The following is a 25,977-nucleotide window of genomic DNA, read 5'->3' as shown; positions in this document are numbered from 1 at the left end:
TATTATAAAGCTGAAGAGTTTGTTTGTTTGTTTGATTGAACGCGCTAATCTCAGGAACTACTGGTCCGATTTGAAACCGCGCGGCGTCTACTAGTTATAAATATGGCAGAAGCATTCGATGTGAACGAATGCATGGTGCAATCTTTAATATTTTGAAATAAAAACGGAGAAGTTCAGAGAGCTTAAGAATTATGTGTTAATTCATCTTTTTATTTTAATTATATTACTAGCATACGCCCGCGACTTCGTCCGCGTGATACTCTGTGTGAATTTTACGTACGTAAAAATATGTACGTATAAAACAAAATATCAATTATTATCTAGTATCAAGTATTGTATCTTATTAGAAGGCTCAAAGTCACTCAGCGGGCGATGGAGCGAGCTATGCTTGGAGTTTCTCTGCGTGATCGAATCAGGAATGAGGAGATCCGCAGACGAACCAAAGTCACTGACATAGCTCAGCGAGTCGCGAAGCTGAAGTGGCAATGGGCGGGCCACATAGTTCGAAGAGCCGATGGACGTTGGGGTCCCAAGGTGCTGGAATGGCGACCCCGCACCGATATCAAGCGGGTTGCAGGGAGCCGCTCGATGCTGGCGGCTTAAGATCGTTGTGCTTGGAGGTCCATGCAAGAGGCTTATGTCCAGCTGTGGACGTCTATCGGCTGATAAGGTAAGGTATCAAAGTAGTTGCAGTCTTAAGTGAATGACAGAACAAGATTACCTTACGAACGACAATAAGTGACTACAACGCTCTCATTATTTTATTTTCTACTCTTTTTTTTTGTCGGACTATACTTACACAAACGCTAACTTTCGCCCTTCATAATATTTGTATTCGATTGTTAGAACTGAATATTATAATGGCAAATAGTACAGAATTTAGAAAAGCTAATTAAATAGCAAGTTTTAGAATTTAAAATATCGTGAATGTTATTCATATTAATTGATTAAGAAACACGGCTAAAACTCACGTGATATTAGCGCGTCGCGCAGCCGCTTCGCAGTTTGGATCGTGCCGCGATGCAAGAACCAGCTGATGACTAAGGGCCCCGTATGGGTTCGAAACTAGTCGGGCATACTCCGATCACGTGAGTTTTAGCCGTGTTTCATAATCAATTAAATAGCAAGTTGTTTTATTTTTTTTTAATTACTAAGATATTACCTCAGTTATAGTGGCAGAAGGAACACTGTCTGGTATTGAGGTCGTCGCTTCCTCTTGAAATGGAGTCGTCGATTTAAGAGAATAGTTTTCTCCTGACGAAATTATTTTCTCCGGTGGAATCTCGCCTATTTCTCCGCCTTTGTGTTTCATTACTTTGCCCGTATACTCGTTTTCGTCTTGTTCTTCTAAACTCTTCATAACCTCTTCTAACATACTTTCGAATGTTGACATGGTATCAGTCGTATCACTCTTGGTAACTTGGCTTTGTTCCACCAAAGCTTCAAGTGTTGGCGGTATATCAGGCATCTTTTTGTTAACCCGGTTGTTATATGCGGGTGTTACAGAAATAAGTATATCCTCATATTCATTTCTTGCCGTTATTATATCGAGTTGATCTGCTGTCGATTTATTATCGCTTGACAAATTTTCTTTGGTTTCCTCTGCAATGTTGTTTGGATTGTAAGGTTTAAAAGAATCTACAGAAACTTTAGGCGACCACCGCTCACTGTCCGGAGCTGCATATTTGGGTCTGTTAATGGAGTAATTTAAATCTTGATCTTCAACTTCTTGATCTTCCGGCTCCGGTTTTTTATTATATCTCTCGGAAAGTCGGGGTCTGTGACTGTATCTATTATAAATATTATTTTTAACTGTTGTCGATGTATCTGTTTGAAGTTCAGGCTTATCGGTAGGTTTTTCTGTCGGTCTTCTACCTCTGAATCTGTTTTTGACTTCATAAGGTCTTCGTGTTATTGTTGCTTCCGTTGATGTAGTAGCATAACTAGGTCTTCTTCGTCTTAATTGGCCACGTTTTGTGGATGTCTCTGTCGTAGAAGCTGGCGCAGGTGGCTCAGTTGACGGTTCTGGTTTATAAACAGGCTGTTTATAATTTTGAAATTCAGGTCGAATGTGAACTTGCTTGGTTTTTAAATCAGCTTCAATTTCCTCGATTCGCATTGTTGTTCGGCGTCTGTCAAAGGCTGGTCGGTACGTGATGGGTTGGACTGGTTTTCTTCGATCAGTGCGGGATGGTTCGGTTAAAGAACTTTGATGATACTGTCTTATAACTCCCGGACGTACTCTTACCCTGTTATATGATGGCGTCGTTTCTACAATATTTTCTTCTTGTTCTTGACTTTGTTCTTGGCTCACGATTTTAGTATCTTGCTGAGGAGCAGTTGTTACTTCTTCTTGTCCGTTTGTTTGAAATTCATTAATGGCAGGAATATTTGTTTCAGTTTCTGTGCTTGACGCTTTACCACCGAATGACACGTTATGTTGATTGTCTGGTTTTTGAACATGCGATGTCTGTATAGTATAATGTCCTTCATCAATATCTTGTGGTATTCCACTGCTTTTTTCTGGATTGGTGTAATCTTGGTCGTGATTTGAGATTTGTGGCACGTATGGAATATCAGTAACAGACTGTATTGCAGTGGTGTACTGCTGTGGAAGATCTTCTAGTTCTGAGTTTATAGGTGCAGTTATAGAAAGTTTGTCGTTACTGTATGCATCTTCTGTATCATCAGTTTTAGCGCTTTCGCGAGCATTGGATAGAACCACATTCGGTTCGGTAATGGCTTCGATATCTGCAGTACTGGTTCTTTCCATTAAGGTTACAGGATAATTTTGATGAAGTACATCTCTTTGGTATGCTAAGTCATTTTCTTTTTTACTAGGCTTATTTCTTTTTGTGTAGGGATCATCAGATTCGGGAACTTTATAATGGACACGTCCTCTGGTTCTTGTTCTGGTTGATTTTGTGGTGCTTTCGCCGGAATCAAATGGTTTTCTTGTTGGCGTTTCGGTGGTTATTTTGTTCGGTTCATATCTTGATCGTGTAGGTAGTGGCTTTCTTTCTCTTAAAGGTCTTCTTGTAATTGGCGATCGCGTAGAATATTCCTGAGACTCTGTTTTGATAGCAGGGTATCGGGGACGGCCGCGTGTTCTAATAGGTGGCCTTCTAGTTGTAGTAGTGGTGCTACTAGTTGGTGATAATATCTCTTGTGAATTAAAGGTAGTATCATATTGGTCGTATTCCGATGAAGATTTTATTACTTGATTATCGTTTGCTGAAGTTTCAGGAAGGTCCTTATCTACTGTATTATTTTCAGGTATATTGGATTGTGTTTGTAAAGTACCTGTATTGTATTCTGGTCCATTAGTGTCTGTTATAGCTTCAGTTTTATCACCAGAGTCGACAGGATTTCCAGAATTGGTATATTCAGTTTGAGTACTTTGTGCAGGTTTTGTAAAATAATCATTAGTATTAAAAACTGGATATCTAGTATTTGGATTTTCAGATTCATGATGTATTTCTGGAGTATAATTTTGTAGATAATTTGGTGATACCTGCTGAGGCTGTTGTTCTACTTTAGACTTAACTGGATCTATCTCTTGTTTTGTTGGAGGAGATGTAGAGCTTATTGTAATAGAAGGTGGGGAGATTGATATTTTTGGTCCAGGATTATATGCTTCTTTGTATTCATCAAAGAAGTTTTGATAATCTATAGGTGTACTATAATGGAAGGCTTGATTAATGGAATAAGGATTATGCGTCTCCAATAGTTGACTCGGGTAAGTTGAAGTTTTGGATGCAGTAACTGTAGTTGAAGGCGTAGTGGTAGTTTCTACTTTGAAAACGTTTTCAACTTTATTAGGCTCTGGTTGTTTGTAGTTTGTTTCTTGAGGGAAATTAACGAATTGCGAGGGATTGTATTGATTATTGATATTGCTTAAGAAATACGAGCCGCTTTTATATGGTGGCGGTGTCGACTGAGTTATAGGAAGATTTGATTCTGTTTCTTTTAGCGGTCGCAATGTACTTACAGCTTGTGGTTCAATCGAATAGTAATTTTGTTCGTAATTTAGGGAGTTTGCTTTCGGAGATGAAGTAGTATAATAATTTATAATTGGTTTCTGAGTTATAGGTTTTTGTTCTTGTTTATACTGTAGGGGCCTAGAATAAGGGTTCGAATAAATATCTGTGATAGATGCTTTGTTTGCAGATGAAGAATCTTTAATTAAAGAGTTTATTACAACCGATCCCACATGTGGAGAAGGGAAAGGTATTTTCGCAAAGCCTTGAGGTGTGTTATAACTGAGTGGTGCAACGAAGAATGGTAACTGTTTCAGCTTTTTATCAATATTTTCAATGTTAGACAAATATGGCAACTCGAATTTAACATAATTTTCTGGAGGTGTCAGGGATGAAGGACCAATAAAAACTTTAGGTGCATTCAATGGGTTAACCGAGTCTAATACTGCTACTGTGTTGGCGTTCTTCAATGTGTGCAATACGTCTCCAACTTTTACTTGGTCATCTTTTTTTGCATCGTGAGTTGAGAAAATCGCCAAAGGAGGTTGATGCGGCTTTAACTTTTTAGGTTTGGCGGTTGTAGCTGCTGTCGTAGGAAAGGGTGTTGTCGCTGTCGAAAATTTTGGAATAGAATCTTCATGGAAGCGGCCATTAAAGTTTGTCAAAAACTGTTGGGAATTAAACGTATCCATCGGTCGGACTAGGGGCGTCTGTAGTTCGGGTGCGAGATTTTGCATTAGAGGATTTGATCGTTGATTGTAAAGTTCTGTGTTTAAAATTTGTGCTGATGTCAACGGGCTTCTAAAATTAAATTGTCCTCTGTTTAGTGAATCTAAAGGTACATACAATAATTGTACCTCTTCTCTTTCCACTTTGGGTTTGGGAATACCAAACGCGTCTTTGGATTTGTCGGCGAGTTCAAACTTGATTTTTTGTAAGGATTGCGGTTTTTTAGCAAATGAAAAGTCACTATTATTTTCTGCGCGATATCCATCCACGAACTTTTGCGTGTCATGGGATTGACTTTCAAAAGTTTTTACTGGGGATGCGTGAGCCGGACTCGCTTTGGGTGGAGAATGTTCAAACTTAACCTGATTAGAATGAACCTGAGGTCTAGGTTTCACTTGTGGAATATTGTCGAAATTCAACTGATGTGCAACGAAACCTTGGCTCAGGGGAAAATTCGGTTGTGCCAATCCGAATCTCAAGCCTTGATTGAATCCTTGTTCCGAGATATAGTTCTGAGGGGCGGACGGTACCGACTGAAGGTACAGCTGGCGGTTGGATGGAGAATTATAAAATCCCCTCGATGGAAATGTGTCTTGGCTGAAGCCCGTCGGTTTTACGAAGCCAGGAAAGGGCTCTGATAATATTCTCGGCTCTGCTACTGCTTGTCGTCTAATTTGGGGCAATTCTCTCTCAACCGGCCCCGATAGAGGCACCCAGTCGGTTATGTCTGATGTGTATGAGCTGATTTGACGAGACCATCTTGATTGCGCTTTCTCCGCCGAGGTAACAGCCAGGAGAACCAAAGCAGCTAGCACCTTCAGCGCCATCTGAAAAGTAGAGAAATATAATTAGAGATAATTAATTATACTAGAATCTAGACTTCGGCTTCGGTTATTTGGGGTTTTATTCCAAAAATCCTTATGCAGCTGCTACACACTGCACGAGTGGCGTGGGAAGTAACAAGGTAGGAAAGTGAACAAGGACGTTGTGTGCCTACGTTACTCGTCCTGTCGCGGCTATTCATATAATATATTATTAATATATTTATAATCATATATATTCATAATAATATTTCCGCGAGTAGAACAGTGTGTGGCCAGGCAGAGTGACATCGCGGCAGCGTAGGCCGGGTTACTTCCGAACTCAATGAAGCCTCCTAAGCCTTACAAAAATTCATTTAGTATTTATCTCACATAGCATTTCGGAGATTTATTTAGATATAGTATCGTTATTTTTTCATGCAGTAAATAATTCGTGGCATATTATGTTGATGGAATTTGTAACTGTTTCGTTTACGTTTACTGATCGCCTTGTTTCAGTTGGGTCAGTTATATATCCCGGAAAATACTTAAATTACGAGTGCGAATATTGGTGATGTCAAATTTTCCATCCATGGCCTGGAGTTAGGGCCAGCTTGTTATGCGGACTATAATTTTTTGCGGCGCTAAGTTTAAGCGCATCGTTTATATTAAGTATATTTCCTTATGAGGTAAGTAAAACTAATGGTGGATACAACATGCACGTAGATTGCACGCCGCCGCTGACGCAACGAGCGTTGCATGGCGACTGGGTACTGTACCGATGTTAGCGTAACCAATGCCCTTATTATCTGATTGGAATAGCGATTTGTCACAACTTAATGTGTATGTTTAGAATGAGTTCCTACAAGGAAACGCGTCGTGGACACAACTTTCTCAACCTTCTTTACTATGTAGCGTGGCGGTTGTTATTTGGTAACCGACGATCTCGGTTACTTCGGTTTTTTTAAACCGCATGAAAATCTGATCACTAGTAGTATTTCTATTTGGGCTATTTGATTTCTATAGCTACAACTTAGTGACGGGGTAACCCCGATTAGGTTCCTGGATATGGAAATTTTTACATTTTACAAGAAATACGGATAAGGATCTCATCATGAAAATCTCATGCTATAAGTACTTAAATCTGTAGCTTGCCCAACTAAGGCATTGTTTTGGAATAAAACCACTATTGTAGCACGACCTTGCTCGTGTTCCGGCGACAGGACGAGAGGCCCTCTCACTGTATTTACATTGAATAGTCCGTCGCTCTCCGATCTGATGCTATCTAAGACATATAATTCCCTGACCTTGGTCTCTATTTAAATACCAAGATACAGTGAGAACTTCATTGAACGCTCTATTTAAAGATGAACTCCCAAAAAACGTCGAAATTACTGGACTTTGTTTCGTTTCACCTTGTAATCCATACAGCAATTTATTCACTTTACTTTACGTCTTCCCGATAATGCCATCAAATACGCAACCTGGTATACTCGTAGAATGTTTCATTTACTACTAATTTATCAAACAGAGGTATAAAATACAGTGATACAGATATTTTTTAGGATGTCTTATTTAAATTTATACTAATATTATAAAGCTGAAGAGTTTGTTTGTTTGATTGTTTGGTTGAACGCGCTAATTTCAGGAACTACTGGTATGATTTGAAAAATTCTTTCAATGTTACATAGCCCCGTTTTCTTACGGGGACAGGAACCACGCGGGTGAAACCGCGCGGCGTCAGCTAGTTACCTATATGTTTAAATAACACACATCCTTATTAACTACCGGTAATATTTCAATTCACCCGGAATATGACAACAAAACAATTCATCCAACTTACATTTATCAAAATCGGCTCAATAATTTTAATAATACGGTGGAACATATACCTACGTTGTAACTAGTTGGGTACAATAAATACAAACTCACTTTATGCTCACTCAAGATGTTATCGTACCCACTCCTCGATAATAAGAGGGAATGAAGATAATAAGAGTACGTAAAAAATTTCAAATAAAAAAATGGAATTCTTGGAAAAAAAGTATTGCTAAAATTTTTCCTTTTGACGTGATTGAATAAAAAAGCTCCGAATTCTGTGCAGTTTCTCTGTGTGTTACGTAATAGGTAAATTCGATGTTGTCTGCAAGTGTATAAAAATTTCCCGCTCCCTACACCTTTAGATAAGGTCGATAATGGCCGTCTCAATAAGATGAGGCATCAGCCGCCACTTATTGTTTATATCACCAACAAAAGTGAAAGCCGGAGCCAATCAGCGCAGCCTCAAGCGAGTAGGCTTTTACTAACTGTTTGCTCACACTTTGCACGGGTCTTTTTAAAACAGCCTGTTAGTTTACATTAAGTAAGCAATAGTCAAAAAACGACGGTTACTCGTAGTAATAGTTTTTCATGACTTCGTTAATGACATAAATTGTGAGGAGGAAGGAGAGTTCAACAAAAATTGGCAACAAGCATGTTCAACGTTACTCGTACACCCTAGAATCAGCCTAGGAGAAACTTCTACGATTAGGCCTAGTTCCAACTACTTGAACTTTAGCATTTTAGTCGAGTAGCATACCTACTAAACTATTTGCTACCGCCCAAAAATCGTTTGTACTCGCCTAAAATACTATAGTCAGTCTGAACTAGGCTTTATTGGTATACTAGCCGTGACCATAAAATATAGTCAATGACACTTACAAATAACGTTTCTTTCTAGTGGTAAAAGAATTTTCAAAATGGGTTTGGTAGATCTAGATATTTTCCCCTGCAATACTACAATCTTTACCTCTTTCTAATATTAAGTATAGATTTGCGTGGGATTTATGAAGCCAGTAGGCAATCTGCGCTTTTCCTCCGAAGGTGAAAACGTAATTATGTAACTTTCCCCGCCGTCGGATACATCTCTATAGAAAAATATCCGTTATGATACCGACAGTAGGTGGTGAGTACGGATGGTGTAATGACACATTTGTATTGGTAATTTTATCCGGTGGAGATTTATAATGTTTGGCCCTACCTTGTAAATACGGCCAATATTCCGTTCTTTTTGGTCGGAACGACTGTTAGGAGTGGGTACGACAATTACCCAGCAAGCGAAATCGCACCCCTGCTCTTTACGGACTCAACATCGAGCCTACTCAACACTCTCTAAACTCAAAAACATAACCCTACTTACACAGTCATGTAAAAACTGGTTATCACGAATCTTAATGGAGTCCGCGGATGTGAGATATTTACGGTATGCAATTACACAACCGGGCGGCGGCGGCGGGCGGGGCGCGGGGCGCGGGAGGTTAGAAACATTTTCCGCGGCTTTCCTCGAAGCGGAGAGAATTTTCCGCAGAAGTCTTCCGGCGGCGAGCAGCGAGCTGTGCAGCAGAAGTATTTACACGCTTGCTTGGCAAGCTGTCCGCTACTGTGTGTGGTGGAATTCACAGGCGGAGCATCGATTTTTAAACTGTAGACAATCTCTTAAGGAATCTTAATATAATTTTATAAATGAAATGGGAATTTTGGTGCACGCCATATTGGATCTCGAATGTCGATCTACTCTAATATCCATCGCAAACCGTGCTGTCATCAGGGTGGAGATAGGGTAGAGGTAGGGAAGAGCTAGCCCTACCCTTCCCTACCCCTACCCTACCCAATAAGGCTGCAAACGCGACGGAAGCTTAAAAACTTGTACTTCTCCCGTTTTTCCAACATTTCCCTAACTGCTCTGCGCCTATTGATCGTAGCGTGGTGAAAAGACAGACAGACACACAAAAAATTTACTAATTGCATTTTTGGCATTAGTATCGATCACTAATCACCCGCTGATAGATATTTTGGAAATATATTTCATGTACAGAATTGACCTCTCTACAGATTTATTATAAGTATAGATATATCTACATTGATGACAAGTTCTATTGACGTTCATCTGATGAAAATGTTGATAATATAGTAAGTTTAAGATGGTACTAGGTGGTAGTAGATTGAAGACGTATATGAAAAAGGTTCTATATATATTACAAAAACCAATAAGTATAGATATGGTACCTACATAAACATAATATATTATACTTATAGGTAGTTAAATATTCTCGCGTCGCTTGTGAATTAACCCACAACATAATAGCGCCTCGCGGATTCAAACGAACTTTTTATCCGCATGCCGCGCGTCACATGCACGCGCCAGTTCGTTATCGCAATCTATGATGACTACCTATATCATCTGCATCATCATCGTCATCATCGTCATCATCGTCATCATCATCATCATCATCATCATCATCGTCATCATCAATATCATCCTCACTGTGATCATTGCTATCATTAGCTTAATGCTTATTTTTTGAAATTAACACACATTTCGCTGCTCCAATGAACCAAAATTAGGTAGATAGGAACTTGTAGGTTAGTTATTATTAAATACACCTATGAATGGGAATTTGTATGCCGACCCTATTTAATTAAATGTTAGTTTAATTAGATGGATTAGGTAATTAAGAGTGAGGATGAATTAGTTAAAGGAGTTAATTTTGCTGACACTTATTAACGGCTTAAATAAGGCATTACGGTATAAAACCACCACCGAAAATTACTAAATCAACCATTAAAAAGTACATAAATAAGTAAGTGTTAGATTTTTAATTATTTAAATAATTATAAATACATAAGACAACATATAAAAACTCCTTCTTCCAGATAAATGTTTTAATCTGTACTGTTTATTAATGATAATGGTTTTATTCTGAGGTTGGTAGGGTATTGTGATATATACTCTATGTAAAAGAGGCGAACATGCGATTATGTGGCGTGAAGTTTATTTAATTAATGTATTATCCATCTACCAAAGTAACGATTTGTTTAAGAATGAGTAATAAGTTATTTGAAATACAGTTTATACATTCCAGCTTGTGTTATTTTATTCCATTGCTTTTATCAGAAGTGGGATGTACCTACGAACACGATGTCATTACCTACATTAAAGTCGATCTACAGAAAGAAATGTAACGGCATTTAAATGAAGTGTGAATTTGGGAAACAGTGGTTTACATTACGAGAAATGCGATAAAAATCATACGTGTGTACAACCATTAAGTATGTATACCACTGACGGCTATGGGACGCACGCCGCACTGGTCCCGGTAAAAGTATTTATGCGATGTCGGTTGTCGATGCTTACAATATCTAACAAGAATGAAGAAACGTAAACGTAACACACTTATACCATGTTGACGATATTTATGAGCAAAACAGTCAAACAGTCCAACAGCACTCATAAGAGGATATTATTTGAAAAACTGCGAGAGAACAGAGAAGAACGTGTAAATTAATAACAAAATACAAAGATGCATGTGTGGTGTTAGCTGCAGAGTTATATGAGATGGAATCCTGTTGGTTTGACGGATGAGAAATACCAATGATGTCTAAATATATTAAACTAGGTGTCTGGTGAGTTTTATTAGTTTGATTAAACAGCCTCATAAATTATTCAGTTGTGACTAATATGAAATAAAATTACAAAGAATAAATAATCACTAGGTGAAACTAAGTATGGTTGATAGGTTGTCAGTTTGTCTGGCTTATTGTCAAAACATTTTTGTTAGATGACTATATCTAGGAAACCAAAATCATTTAAGTGAAAAGTACACACACACACACACACATACACACTGCTCAAGAAATTAACGTATGAAGACAGACCACTCTAGGGTTGTTAGGATGTAGGACACTGGCATAATGTAATATTGAGAAATCTTAATTATAGAACTACATTACATCCGTTGCTGACATGGGACTAAAATGAATTAACTAAAATATTGTTTTTTTTTGTGCCTGTAACTTCAAACTATACATTTGTTATATGTGAGTTTTTATGACTGAATAACATAAAAATTAAAAATATATGAAGTTTTATGTAATGGTTCAAGTATTATTTTAGGCCTTGATGTAGGTACCTGATAACAAGTTTTGAGACAGCTATTACAATATTTTCAGATAGGATTTGCTTAGATATATCATTATGTAGATTACTGTATGTACTTAATATAAATTTTTTTAAATCTTTTAAGAAATTGGATTGATAGATTTCTTGAAAAATAAATTTGTAGTTATGTTTGAAAACCTATTTAACTATTCAAGCGTTGACAACATGCCTTCAGCCTATTTAGTATAGAACAGTTATTAACAATCTGCAGCAACACAGTAAATGATTCTTATCCATGAATATTATTATATTCGGCTTATCTACAAGAGTACTAAGAGATATTATGATATTCATCTTAATGAAATCTTATAATTAATTAAATTGGAGATTTTTTTTTAGGGTGATATTAAAAAGTTACTTGTGTGACAATTGAGTAATAAATAATTAATTATAATAATATCATTGATCACAAATTGTCTTAGAGCCCAGTCTGTATGGACTTCAAGTAAAGAGACACAGATTGCCATAAATAGGTTGTAAAATATTTGTCTAAGACATATTTTGACAGTTTTGTGGGTGGGTGACGTTGGGCTCTCTTTTCATTAATGGTCATGTGCAGATGTATAGATTCTACATACAAGTAAATTAACCATACTATTGCTGTTGTTTTAGATTCAATCAATCAGTTTATTATTTGCAGATACACTAGTGTATTTAATCCATGTCTCATTTGTTTATTTCTAGCATTTTATTAGATTGCAACATTTTGTATAATTATGAAAATTAGTAATTATTATGGGGTTGTGGTTAGAATTATATATTCGGATGGTTACAATGATATGTGCATAAGGTTTTAACTAGGGTATACTAGTACACTAAAGGTAAAAAAAAAAAAAAATTAGAAAATTCCTTGGCCAACATATTAAGTGGTATAGGTTTTGAATATAGATTTGTATTGGGTCCTTAGGTAGTCAGTACATTTGTGCATCTACAAAGTGCACGCCACCGAGTTGTTGGTACCTGCATGCAACTGATGGGTGGTCTGCATCAAGTATGAATCAATATAGAGACTTAAATCATTACATCAGTAAAATAATTAATGGATATAGCCAAAAAAAAAAAAAAAAAAAGAAATTTAACAGAATTAAAAAAAAAAGAATATACTAAAATTAATGAATAGGTAAAACCTCTGATAGCAAACTAGAGGTATATAACAAAGGGGGTGGTCTGGTCTAAGACAGGTTTATGCTACTATTATTACAAAAAAGGGGGTAGTCTGAAGATAATTATACAATACATAGTCAAATATCATCTTTTCTTATCTAGTGATAACTACTAGGATTGGATTACATACTAAAATTATTACAATCATAAATCGCAATATTTTCAAGAAGTCTTTATTATCATTAAAAAAAAAAAAGCATTTCTTTAAGAGAAAGAGTCTTTTGTCTGAATTAAAGTAAATTGATAGATTAACACATGTTTAACATTTTATTTCATTTTATGTACCGGGTCTAAGGTTCATTCAATTATAGACTGATTTTCTCTTGGATGCTAGGTATGCTAGTTATGTTAAATTAAATTATTTGTCAAACAAGTATGATATTTATCTGAACGATTAAGTGACTGAGCTATGTGATACTGTGTGAAAATATTTGATTACAGATCCGAGATGCATGGATATTGATTGATGAATATGGGATATATGAGATTCTCATGATAATCATTGGGTTGAACACAGCCCTATTCGACAGTTGACCCAAATCACAAAGATGAGAGAAGTTACACTATGTATTGATAACACACGATTTAAATTTAGTATTTTTATTTATGATATGATGATATTATAATTATGTATTATATTGAGAGTTATTAGTTTTGATATCATATATACATATATTTTAAATATTTGCTCACATCCATGATGTTATTCATTAATTATGACTTACTGATGACGATTTGTGTTTTGGTAAAATTTTAATATAAGGATAGATGTATTACACAGGCCGACACGATTTTCGTTGTCCAAGATATAATTATTTTTTTTCTACTGATTTTGTAGTGCTGATTACGAAATCAGACCTAATTTTATCATATCACATCAGATTTTTAGTAAAATTAATATATTCGCTAGTTTTGATTTTTCAGTGAAATTTTCGAGTTTTGGCACTCTTTCTTTGAATTAAGCGACCTCTCATGAGAAATTACTTCAGTTATAACAACGACACACCTATTTATAACGCGTTTCGTGGAAATAAGCTGTTATAGTGCCTTTGTTAAAAAAAAATATATATATATTTTAGTTAATGGTTTTTTTTGTTGTTGGAAAACGTCTGATAAACATAACGTCTTCTATAAAGTGTCACAATAGTCCAGATATATTTTGTTACATTTGTTGAAACTTTATGATTCTAAGCAAAAACTGAAAAATTTGTGGAAAATATGTATAATAAATATGTAGCTTATTTTGACTTCAAAATACAAATAAAATCGTGGACTCTGCAGTTTGTACTAATCGTGTTGAACAATTAAGGCAGTGGACACTGGACATACAGCAAAAGACAATCTCTACCTTTTGGTACTACCTATGATATAGTGAAAGCAAGACAATCATACAGATATTGTTATTTTTGCTGTATGTTAGAAGCTTTTAAAGTAAAATTTGTTTTCCTTTTTGTAAAAAAAATTGATGTGATAGAGTAATTGTGCAGGTATTTTTGTGTTCAAAATACTATAAATTACTGATAATTTTTACTGAAATCAAAACAACGTTCAAAAAGTATTCATTTGTCGGCCGGTGTTATCGATAATATTTTAGATAGTATTATAGTATAGTAGTGTTATGACGACTAATATACCGTTATTTGTTTTGTGAATGATTATGGATATATTTGTTGTATAATAATTTCTCTATTGATTATTACACAGCAAAATAAAATAAATAAATAAATATAAAAAGATTCCAACGAATTGATAAACTCCTTTTTTTTTGAAGTCGTTTAAAAATGTATGTATATGTATTTATATCTGATTTTATATTTTGATTATCTTCTATCACATGTCATCTGGAAGTCTAACACGATCATGAAGTCCTGTAACTATATTAGTTCTGAACTTGATGGTGAGGGGTTCGGTGCAGATGCAACACATCATCTGGAAGTCTAACACGATCACAAAGTCCTGTAACTTTACTAGTTCTTGACTTGGTGGTGAGGGGTTCGGTGCAGATGTCACACATCATCTGGAAGTCTAACACGATCACAAAGTCCTGTAACTTTACTAGTTCTTGACTTGGTGGTGAGGGGTTCGGTGCAGATGTCACACATCATCTGGAAGTCTAACACGATCACAAAGTCCTGTAATTTTACTAGTTCTGGACTTGGTGGTGAGGGGTTCGGTGCAGATGTCACACATCATCTGGAAGTCTAACACGATCACAAAGTCCTGTAACTTTACTAGTTCTGGACTGGGTGGTGAGGGGTTCGGTGCAGATGCCATTAATCGATGATGACGAATTTGACAAATATAAATAATGTTTTGAAATGATGAAAATAGATAAGTTGATTGACAAAAGCTTCACATGAACATTATGTTTATTTATAATATGTATCACTCTTATTCTTATTTAACATTTTTATGATAAAAGTATATAGAAGAAATCAAGAATTTCATTATAGTTTCATTGGATTCTTTTAAATAACTTATGGGATGCTGTGTGATAATTAATTATAAAATTTTATTGTTAACATTGTTCTATTTATAGTTGATATTATAGTAATGTCATAATTTCATGATATTCTTGTGTTGTTTGGGGACAAACTTTTAGTAAGGATGGCCGAATATTAGAAGATAAAGACATTACATTTGTAAATATTACATATCGTCTATGTACTTAATGCTTTAAATTAATCTACTACTCTGTCTAAGTTAATTACAATATTTAATAAGTCTCTGTCTAGAGTAAAGCTCCCTCTTGTCATCTGGAAGCTCAGACAAATATTAGAAGATAAAGACATTACATTTGTAAATATTACATATCGTCTATGTACTTAATGCTTTAAATTAATCTACTACTCTGTCTAAGTTAATTACAATATTTAATAAGTCTCTGTCTAGAGTAAAGCTCCCTCTTGTCATCTGGAAGCTCAGACAAATATTAGAAGATAAAGACATTACATTTGTAAATATTACATATCGTCTATGTACTTAATGCTTTAAATTAATCTACTACTCTGTCTAAGTTAATTACAATATTTAATAAGTCTCTGTCTAGAGTAAAGCTCCCTCTTGTCATCTGGAAGCTCAGACATACATAAGACCTACCTCGCTAGATGTTGTTTTTCGTCAAAGTACATGATTTACTTGTATGATCTAATGCGATTATAAGAACTGTCTCTGTAGAATCGAGGTTTCATAGTTATAACTTTATATTAACATAACTTTTAGTTTAGTTTAGGAATGACAAAATGACAGACAATTTTGTCATGAATTTGGGTAATTGGACTGAATCTGGAAGTGATTAAAGATTGAATTTATTTCAAATTTGTAAAAACAAGAATTAACATACCAGTTTAACTGAATTTAAGTGTTTGGATTTTTATCAATAGAATCACTATCAAAATCTGTATAGGTCTGTATTCACAATTTGTAAATATTGAATGAGAAATCTGTTAAACTATAATTATATAATTCTTAAAGAATAATTAAATGTATTGTAGGGTGTTTCAACATATTGTTAAATCAAGGTTTAAAATTAGAAAATATCTGTAATGACAAAATTGAATTTTACTACTTGTAAATCAGTGAATTTAGCAAGTAGTAATAATAATAGATTAATTGGGACTCACTTTTGTTATAATTAGAAATTATTGGAGAATTAATGAGTTGTGGTAATAAACATAAATTAAAATTTTAAATACTATGAGACATAGTTCAGTGAATCTTTATAATAATGTAATGTTAGAATTTATTTGTGTTTACAAAGTTTGAGGACAAACTTGTAGTCAGTATGGCCGAATGTTAGATTTTTAATTATTTAAATAATTATAAATACATAAGACAACATATAAAAACTCCTTCTTCCAGATAAATGTTTTAATCTGTACTGTTTATTAATGATAATGGTTTTATTCTGAGGTTGGTAGGGTATTGTGATATATACTCTATGTAAAAGAGGCGAACATGCGATTATGTGGCGTGAAGTTTATTTAATTAATGTATTATCCATCTACCAAAGTAACGATTTGTTTAAGAATGAGTAATAAGTTATTTGAAATACAGTTTATACATTCCAGCTTGTGTTATTTTATTCCATTGCTTTTATAAGTATGTACATAAACATTTGTCTGATTGTTATTTTGTATCAAGTCAACCTCTAATCTACAGGAAGAAAATTTTTTTAGTGCGGATATTTTTATATTTTGTACATAAACAAAATTTAATGATCACGTATTTTTTCTTTTTTTTTTAACTCAAAAATAACAAAATTATCGTTAGCTAAAGTTATTTACTTTTGAACAGAATTTTAGGGTCACCCTATTGTGCGTTTATTTTATTTTCGTTTGATACCTAAAGGACGTCACCAGATCACTTTTAAGCCGAATATATCTTGTTTAGTAATAATATGTACATTATTTTGTTATTTTAGAGACATAAATTAAAAAAAAAATTACATTAAATGTATCGAACTGTTTGTAGATTTATATTCTATTAATGATACAGAACCACGAAAAAAAATATCCGCACTAAAGACCGAATCACCCTGTATACCTACACATAAGGTCAATTCTGTACATGAAATATATTTTTTTCCAAAAAATTATTTCAGGGGGTGATTAGTGATCGATACTGATGCCAAAAATGAAATCAGTAATGTTTTTGTCTGTCTGTCTGTCAGTCAGTATGTTCATTATAGAAACAAAAACTACTCGACGGATTTTAACGAAACATACTCCTGGGCAGGTTTTAGTATATTTTTCATTACGCTGCGGACTACGGTCAATAGTAGCAGAGCAGTGAAGGGAAATGTTGGAAAAACGGGAGAACTTATTCTCGGGTCTGAGGGTGGACGAAGTCGCGGGCGTCCGCTAATCATCTAATAAAATGTTTGTCCCTCACTCACACATTTCTTACCTACGTATATCAAAATGTCAACTAATAACAAAATTGTTGCTTTATGTTCATTTACAAAGAAGGGCAGTGCCTTTTGCTAGCATAGATACAGTACTTACAAAGTATTTAAGTAATTCAAATGGTCGCACATTACGTAAAGCAGTAAGCAATGCAAGTCATGGCGAGTAGGTATTCAGATGCGTTCCGTTTAACGCAAGCAAGCCGCCTCGCGCCGCGACGCATGACATGTTAGTAGGGGACATCGCTTTAATGATGTGGTTGGTAAAGATCCATGCGCATGGGTAGTGCACAAGTGTGTGAGAACTGATAAGCAGATGGATTTGAGGTAAGTCAGGAACTACTATCCTGATCCCTTAGTCCGACGCCTTCGACCATGCTGCCAAGACCGCAAAATGACGCGGAAAATGACAAAGATTTGTACTATACTGACATACTATAGGTATAAAACTGTGACGAGGTTCACTTGTCGAACGAGCTAACACTCAACCGTGTTTGGTCATGCAGTAGTTTCATCGTTACGTCGTACCAAAATACTAATTCCCTTGGCGTTACTAAGGTACTTCAATATTTTGGCACGAAACCTACCAGAATAGCTGTTATAAAATTTGGAAAATATTAAATAGATCCAAACTGGGAATAGAACCAGGTACTGTCTCAATACTAACGCGCGCGCGGCGGAGGTCATCAAACGTGCCCCGAGTAATGTCTAGGTGCGACAGTAATTGTCAGAGAAAGTGACAATACTTGTACAGACTCGTGTCAACATTAAGTACTTAGAGAAATTCTTTCTATAATGATAGTGGGTATATAGGGATGAGGAAAGTATCATCTACCTATATACATGATATTTAATACCTATACCTACTCTGTGATCTCTTTATCATTTTGGATACGAAAAGATAAGGGACAACTATCAAATTGTAAAATCATCATTCATATATCTCATGCCTTCCATCACTTTCATCTGAAGGGTAAGCTGGTGAATTTCTTTTTAAAAGACGAGACGATATACTTAATGAGACTCCAACTAAGTGCAATGTATGCATGTGGTGGAACGGGTTCAACAGTAGACTTCCCTGGCGGTGATCAAACTCTTACATAACGCGATAGGACATCAGGCTATAGAATCCACGTTCATGGCCATGGCCTCAGTTTAATGCATTGTGCACGAGCTTGCATTGCGATAAGATCTTATTGTAGACGATGATTTTCTTCTTCAGTTTTTTTTTATTATTATCATCATCATCTTTAACAGCCGATGGACGTCTACTCCTAGACATAGATCACGCAGTCACACAGTAGCACAGTCCTCTTGCATGAACTTCCAAACAAAGCGGTCTCGAACCGCCTGCATAACGGCTCTCTGCAACACGCTTGATGTCCTCGGTCAACCTAGTGGGGGGTCGGCCAACAATACATTTTCCGGTGCGGGGTCGCCATTCCAGCACCTTGGGACCCCAACGTCCATCGGCTTTTAGAACTATGTGCCCTGACCATTGCCACTTCAGCCTCGCCACTCGTTTGTCTTAGTAGGAGTGTTACGAGAATAGTCTAACCGCTTTCGAACCCTAGACCTTTCGGTATAGTGTTTGTGTCCGGTCCCTCAACCGTGGCTATAGGTATTGCTTCAATATGTGTAGGCCATGCTTTATAAACTCTTTGATAAAAGGAATGTCGAGAATACAGAAATGTTGATCAACAATGGTTCTAAGACAATATCTGTTTGTTTATGTCGCAGTGTCTCAGTGTCGCGTGTCTCATTGTGTGGAGGACGTGTCCAGTGTCCAGCGTCGTTACACTCTTGTGTACAGAAGGCTTCGTGTTTGATGCTATCATTTACTCCATTTGTATTATCGCAAACCAATTAAGGCAATGTAAACTCAAGTTAGGACCACTTTATTTACTAAATATTTCTAAAGAATATCCATTTTAGTACTAATATTTAAATTGGAGAATTTTAGAGGATAATCTACAAACACACCAACAAAGGCACGTGCGGGTGAATACAGATCCTACACTTTCTTACAGGTACGTTTCAATGACCCTAAAATATCGAAAGCTGCTTCAGATGCTCTAATCACAGAACAAAGAGCACTAATGCTGCGGTGGCTCTGATCAAATACTACCTTTTCCTTGTTCATATGTATTCTGTGCCTTTTCTATAAAATTCGTACCTTAAAACTGTAGTTTTCCTTAGCGATGATAACAATGTACTCGCACAATGTAGTTGCGTGCAGTAAACTCAATACATAATGGCTCCGTACCTGAAACAAAACAACGCAATGAGTGCACTGACCGGAATAGAACCCGCACCCGGTTGCGACACGGACGTCACCTACCAGTGAGCATGTGGGCTACCACTAAGTACTTTATATAATTAATTAAGTGCTGTTAAATAATATTTTTCACACTTGCTTGATTACTAATCACTTAATCAGTAATCACACTGGTTAATTCCAAGTTATAAGGTAAGTAGAGAGTTGTCGTATTAAAGCTACTCGTACGAGTGTCTCCGTCGAAATGAATCCGACTTATTTTAAGGTTAAAATAGAAAGAAGAAAAAAAAGGAAAAAAGAAAGATCTATTTATTTTTAAGGAATGTCTCATACCACGTTATTAAATTGTAAAATATATCTATTAAGGCGTAACAATCAGAGCAATTAAATAATGAATAATGATCTCGACAGACAAAAACAAATCCATCGCACCTATATAGGTACTACGTGATAAACATTAGCTATACTACATCTGTTTTGTTTACTAACAAACGAATTAAAGATGAGGATAGAGTGCGTGCAAGATAAGTTTGCGCGCGAGTGACGGAGCAATAGGCTAGTTGACACTTTTTTTAAATGGTCTTAAATAGTTTATTAACGTTTTACTAGACTGAATTTTTTTTTTATATTTTTTGAGACTTTAAATTTAAAATACATGATTTTTTAATCAAATTTTAAAAGAAATCCTTAAATTTTATTAATTAATATCGATATATTTCGGACCTTTATTCTATATACATGTAGGTACTATGCGAACTTAATATTGTTTATATTAGATTCAACTACCCTATTATTGCCAGCTTTAGTGATTTCTTTTACTCGCCAAGAGAATATAGATAGAGATAGACGACAAGATGACGGCACTTTTGATTATAATTAACATGTTCTTAAATTAATGAAAAGAAATTCAATTAAAATATGCTTAGAACAATTAGATTTTTTAATAAAATTTTACGAAAAAACAATACATAATTTAAAATAAATAAGTTATAAATTAATGACGTGCATTTTTCACCTTCATTTCTTTTGTTAATTGTTACCAACAGGTAAACAGTACACGTCGAGTAGGGTTGTAGATCCAGAGAAAGGTAAGGTGTCATAAAGTCATAAGCATTATAGGTACATACTTATACCTACATAGGTACTATGTAATATATAATAATTATAATAATCCAAGCTAAAATATCCTCACCACCATAGATAATAATGATCACTCGAATGAAAAGTGTTCTAACTTCTAATTCGTGATAATAGTAAGACAAGATTGGATAAAAAGAAGTGAAATGACAGGAAGAATGACCGGACAATCCTTCTAAAGTAGCCACAACCGGTTTGAACTGGTTCTAGGCGGCTCGAAGCGGCTCCAAATGGTTGTTTTACTTTCGTTTTATACTTTCTGCGTTGTAAGCGTGAATTATGAAGTTTTATGGGTAGTTTATCAAAATTTGTGTTTCAGAATTGCTTTTTAGTAACATTATCAGGTGACCAATTGTACGAGATCCGACATAAGGAACATATTATATTCTTATCTAGTGACCTTGTATATATCAGGTATTCTATTTTAAATTAATTTAAAAGCCTATCAATTGTGTTTTACGATTTCTTTAAAAACTCTCTGAACTCGAACTAGACTTTACGCTTTTTTGTTGAAGAAAGTTTGGAAGACGAGGTCCTTACTTGATTGACTCATGACTGTGATATTGTAGCGATTCCAATAGAGCGTCGTCAATACTTATGTTTATACGGGACGTAAGGGGCAAAAACCTGAGGGGAGAGATTGGGGGGTGGAGCTGTGGTTCCATTATGTAATCTTAAAGTTACAATTATTTGACATGTATAATTTGTTAGATTTTTAGTTATTTAATAATTACAAATACAAAAGACAACATATAAAAACTCCTTCTTCCAGATAAATATTTAAATCTGTACTGTTTATTAATGATTATGGTTTTATTCTGAGGTTTGGTTTGGTTGGGGTAATTGTTGTCTAGCAAGAGGATGATGACATGTTATGTGGTGATAAGTTATATTTAACTAATGTATTAACCATCTAATAAAGTAACGATTTGTTTAAGAATGAGTAATAAGATATTTGGAATACAGTTTAATCATTTCAGCTTGTGTTTATTTTATTTCAATTTCAACAAATTGTAAGATTTACCTAGTTTGATCATTGATGCTATGCTGCTGTCACGTTTCTAAAAAAAATGCACTCGGTTACTTAAGTCAATTTATGTATATGATATTCTTAAAACCGCAATAAATCAGTAATTTGATTAGTTAATAATAATTAAAACTGTAACCTTTCACAGTAAATGTTACTGGAACGCCGCCATAGCCGCCGGCACGAGTGCCACGACCACGACCACGAACGAACAATTTATTTGATTAATCGCTTACCTACACTTCACACTTGGCCTTTGTCGACTGTCGACTACACCGGCCTTCCACTAACACGACGACATTAAATGAAACAAAAACATTAAAAAAAACACTGACATAGCAATTAAATTTGAAAAACACATATAGGTATGTTGAAGGAGGTATCTGCAAGTTATGTTGCAATCTTTAGAATCTCTAGAACGTCTTTGAAATGTGACTAATTGGTGTACTACTTCTAACTAATAGTGAACGTTTGCAGTCTTGCTAGCATAAAGAGACCATTGATTTTTAATGATTCGAGGGTAGGTATGTATTCAACTTACTTATAATATTGAATGGATTATCTAATGAAACAATAAATCAATTAAATCAGCGATTTTATCAAGTAACTAGCTGGCGCCGCGCGGTTTCACCCGCGTGGTTCCCGTTCCCGTAGGAATATGGGGATAATATATAGCCTATAGCCTTCCTCGATAAATGGGCTATCTAACACTGAAAGAATTTTTTAAATCGGTCCATTAGTTACTGAGATTAGCGCGTTCAAACAAACAAACAAACAAACAAACAAACAAACTCTTCAGCTTTATAATATTAGTATAGATATGTTAATTCAACACAGAAAAAACAGACAAGTATTAAATTAAAAGCAATGGAAATTCCGGGATTTTTTTTTTTATACACCTACAACTCTCTATATTATGTCGAAATCGATCAAACATTTAAGGCTCTAAAGATTGTCAAAGAGGTGTCAGGTGAAACAAATAGACACATTTTCGGTAAGAAATTTTAAAAAATCAAAGGGATATTACACCGACATAAAACCCCTTCGATTTTTTTAACATAAAGTTTTTAAGATAAAGTCTATCACACCACTTGCCGGGTGATCTCATGGTGATAGAGTGAAAGTGATCGCCTCTGTACCTGCCGGGCAAGCGGTCAGCACGCGGTGACGTCACAGCCACGCGGTCGCGGAGTCCGGCATGTAGTTCGGATTCCATTCAGAGCGCTTTAGTTCGTCATTCAGTACATTCAAACAATGTAGGCGTTCGTGGAATGTATAATGTCTGCATCATACCTAGGCGTCACGGTTTAGTTAGTGCTTGCTTAACTTAGTTCGCTTTGTGCTGCTTGCTAAAGGGTTGTAACTCTAAACACACAATATATCAACTCCGGGAACGTTTACGTATAAACTCGACCACATTTTACTAAAGCGTAAATTAATCTTAATTCGTTACTTAAATCACAAGCAAGACAAGCTCATGTCATCACTCATGAACTTATTGGATGGCCAGTGGCTGACATCAGAGACCGAGGTGAAACGGTGCCAATCCCTTTTCGAGTTTATATGTGTGCTATTAATCAGTGCAACAGCTTCGCCAAGGCTCCCGGCGCAGAAACTCTTTCAGGAACTACAGAGCTGGAAAGGGTGTGAGGTGATGGAAATTCTCTCTAAGATGGTCTCTTGTAAACCTCTTAGCTTATAGCGTGACCACGTATTAAGTTTTAGGTACAGCTCGGCGGATTGACTTGACACCTGGCTCGAATGATGTTTGTACTGTTTGTTCAGTTGAGTTTGAAAGCCACGTGTCAAGTTAATGCGCGCGAGTTTTACGAGCATCTTACATAGCCGACACCCTTATGTGTCACTCGGGTAATTCCTATTCCCATGAGAATACGGAAATAAAATATAGCCTATGGCACTCACAAATAACGTGGCTTTCTAGTGGTAAAAGAATTTTCAAAATCGGTTCAGAGACTACCTACTTGCACAAAATACCACAAACTTTACCTCTTTATAATATTAGTAAAAATAATGTAATAAATTAGTCATATTTACTGTAATATTATGTACAGATAATTAATACATGCTATTATAATAATAAAATAAAAAAAAAATCCCTAGTAATTATCGCCACTTGTGTCATCGCCTCCGTGGCGCAATTGGCTAGCGCGTTCGGCTGTTAACCGAAAGGTTGGTGGTTCGAGCCCACCCGGGGGCGCGATTCTTTTTGCTTTTTTTTCATACAAATTTTAATAAAAAATGTCAAAGATTCACATAAACAAAATGATTAAAAAAACATTTGTAAGATATTGACTTTTTGTACTACGTAACGTCACAAATTGTTCACGCCACTTCTTTCAAGATAAACAAAAAGTAATTTCTTTTGTTCATCAAAATAAGATTATCGCATCCACAGAGCGTGTCCCACAAATTTGACAGCACCGTGATAAGAAAGCATGACATTCAATTAGGTAATCTACTTGTAAAATGTAATATGATTTTATTGATGTTACGTAGTACGAGTGAGTACATTACGTAGTACGTAGAACATATTTTTGATAGGAATCGTAAAGATGATTAATTATTTTATCGATTTAAATATTAGTAGCAGTTTTTAATGGTTGGAATTTGTGTTACATTTGATATTTTCAATATTCACATCATATCCGATATGGTCTAGTGGCTAGGATACCTGGCTCTCACCCAGGAGGCTCGGGTTCGATTCCCGGTATCGGAATACTTTTTTGAAATATTATTAATATGTAGGTAAATATTTAAATACAACCTATGACTTTGTCTGCACAGAAATTTGTTTTTCTTTTCTAAAATGATTTTCTCGTGGTTTTTCTGATCATTGCTTGCCCAGAATAAAATAAAGCGCTATATAAACCTGCTTCAAACTATTACTCAGTTTTATTTTTGTAACAAACCCAGCAGTATTAAATTGTCATTTCCAAATTACAACCTATCTTTGTACTAAATCGTTTATCTAATTAATTTCATCTGATTTGGTTCAGCGGATTATGTATAAAAAGACTAAAATAGAAAATGTTTCTTTCGTACTAATAAAGGTTACAGAATTTGGAAGTTGCTGGTGTAACGTCTAACCTAACCTAACCTAACCTAACCTAACCTCCATATCATATTATACTGTTAGGTAAGGGCTAATTCATAGCTAATATTGCTTAATTACCTATTAGCTATGAATTAGCTCTTACCTAACGTCTAAGTCACTAATTTAGACGTAGAGATGTAACAAATGTCAACCTTTTGTGGATATCATACAGCAGGTCGATGACATTAGTCAGTTACAGATATAGTTACCTGACCGAATTAGTGAATAGGCCAGCTGGTCTGTCTCTTATTAATTTATCAGTGACAATAGATAGATAGATCTTAAGCTACATGGACACAAATGAACTCTCCAGTGACATGAGACAATTTCGGCATTTCTTTTGTTTAGTGACAAGTTTCCCAGTGTTTATTCAAAGGTCGTGCTCGTGTAGTACGTCAGTCAGTTGACATTGGTAATGACCTGCCGTCTGCCGCTGTGCCGGGTCACAGGTTATGTAACGAAAGATCATTGCACTACGCGCCTATAGCGTTATATCACTAGCGGATGACATTAACTGTAGTAGGACACTTTGCGACTGCGCTCGACCGCGGAAGTACTACAATGCTTATGTCTGCTGCATGCTACTGGCTTAGCACTCTATGACAAGCTTCAATGATCAGTTCAAATGCTACGCAAATGTCATTTTAGTTTATGCAAAAATTATATACGATTGTAGCAAGTTGATGGTTAGCGTGCTTAAAAACGTAGTTTTTACGGGATATCCTGAAATAATTTCTTTAGTTACAAAACATGTGACATAGTAGCACGATTTTGCTTTTGCTTTAGAAAGGCTTTTAATTGGCTGGTTGAGGGTCTAGACACTTGACCGAATCAAAAAAAAAATGGAAAAATACATGGTAAAAT

General features: G+C 35.5%; 1 protein-coding gene and 2 non-coding genes across 4 annotated transcripts in view; 2 read left to right on the top strand and 1 right to left on the bottom strand.

The window, feature by feature from the left end:
* Window positions 1-25,977, bottom strand: part of LOC112051927 (uncharacterized) — a 46,053-nt gene that overhangs the window by 2,430 nt on the left and 17,646 nt on the right. The window contains exons 2-3 of one of the 2 annotated variants that reach the window (XM_024090786.2): window positions 19,733-19,822; window positions 1,163-5,536 (exon numbers count right to left, since the gene is read on the bottom strand). In XM_024090786.2, coding sequence (XP_023946554.2) covers window positions 1,163-5,536 — 4,374 coding nt within the window. In that variant the 5' untranslated portion in view covers window positions 19,733-19,822. The remainder of the gene's footprint in view (window positions 1-1,162; window positions 5,537-19,732; window positions 19,823-25,977) is intronic. The other variant, XM_024090785.2, reaches the window with a different exon arrangement.
* Trnan-guu (transfer RNA asparagine (anticodon GUU)) lies at window positions 24,143-24,216 on the top strand. Its single transcript has one exon. It is a non-coding gene; the product is annotated as a tRNA-Asn (tRNA).
* Trnae-cuc (transfer RNA glutamic acid (anticodon CUC)) lies at window positions 24,664-24,735 on the top strand. Its single transcript has one exon. It is a non-coding gene; the product is annotated as a tRNA-Glu (tRNA).

This window comes from Bicyclus anynana, chromosome 2 (assembly GCF_947172395.1).
Source record: "Bicyclus anynana chromosome 2, ilBicAnyn1.1, whole genome shotgun sequence".
NCBI classification, from domain to species: domain Eukaryota; kingdom Metazoa; phylum Arthropoda; class Insecta; order Lepidoptera; family Nymphalidae; genus Bicyclus; species Bicyclus anynana.
The sequence above is the reverse complement of the archived record's forward strand: the minus strand, read 5'-3'. Positions and strand labels throughout refer to the sequence as shown.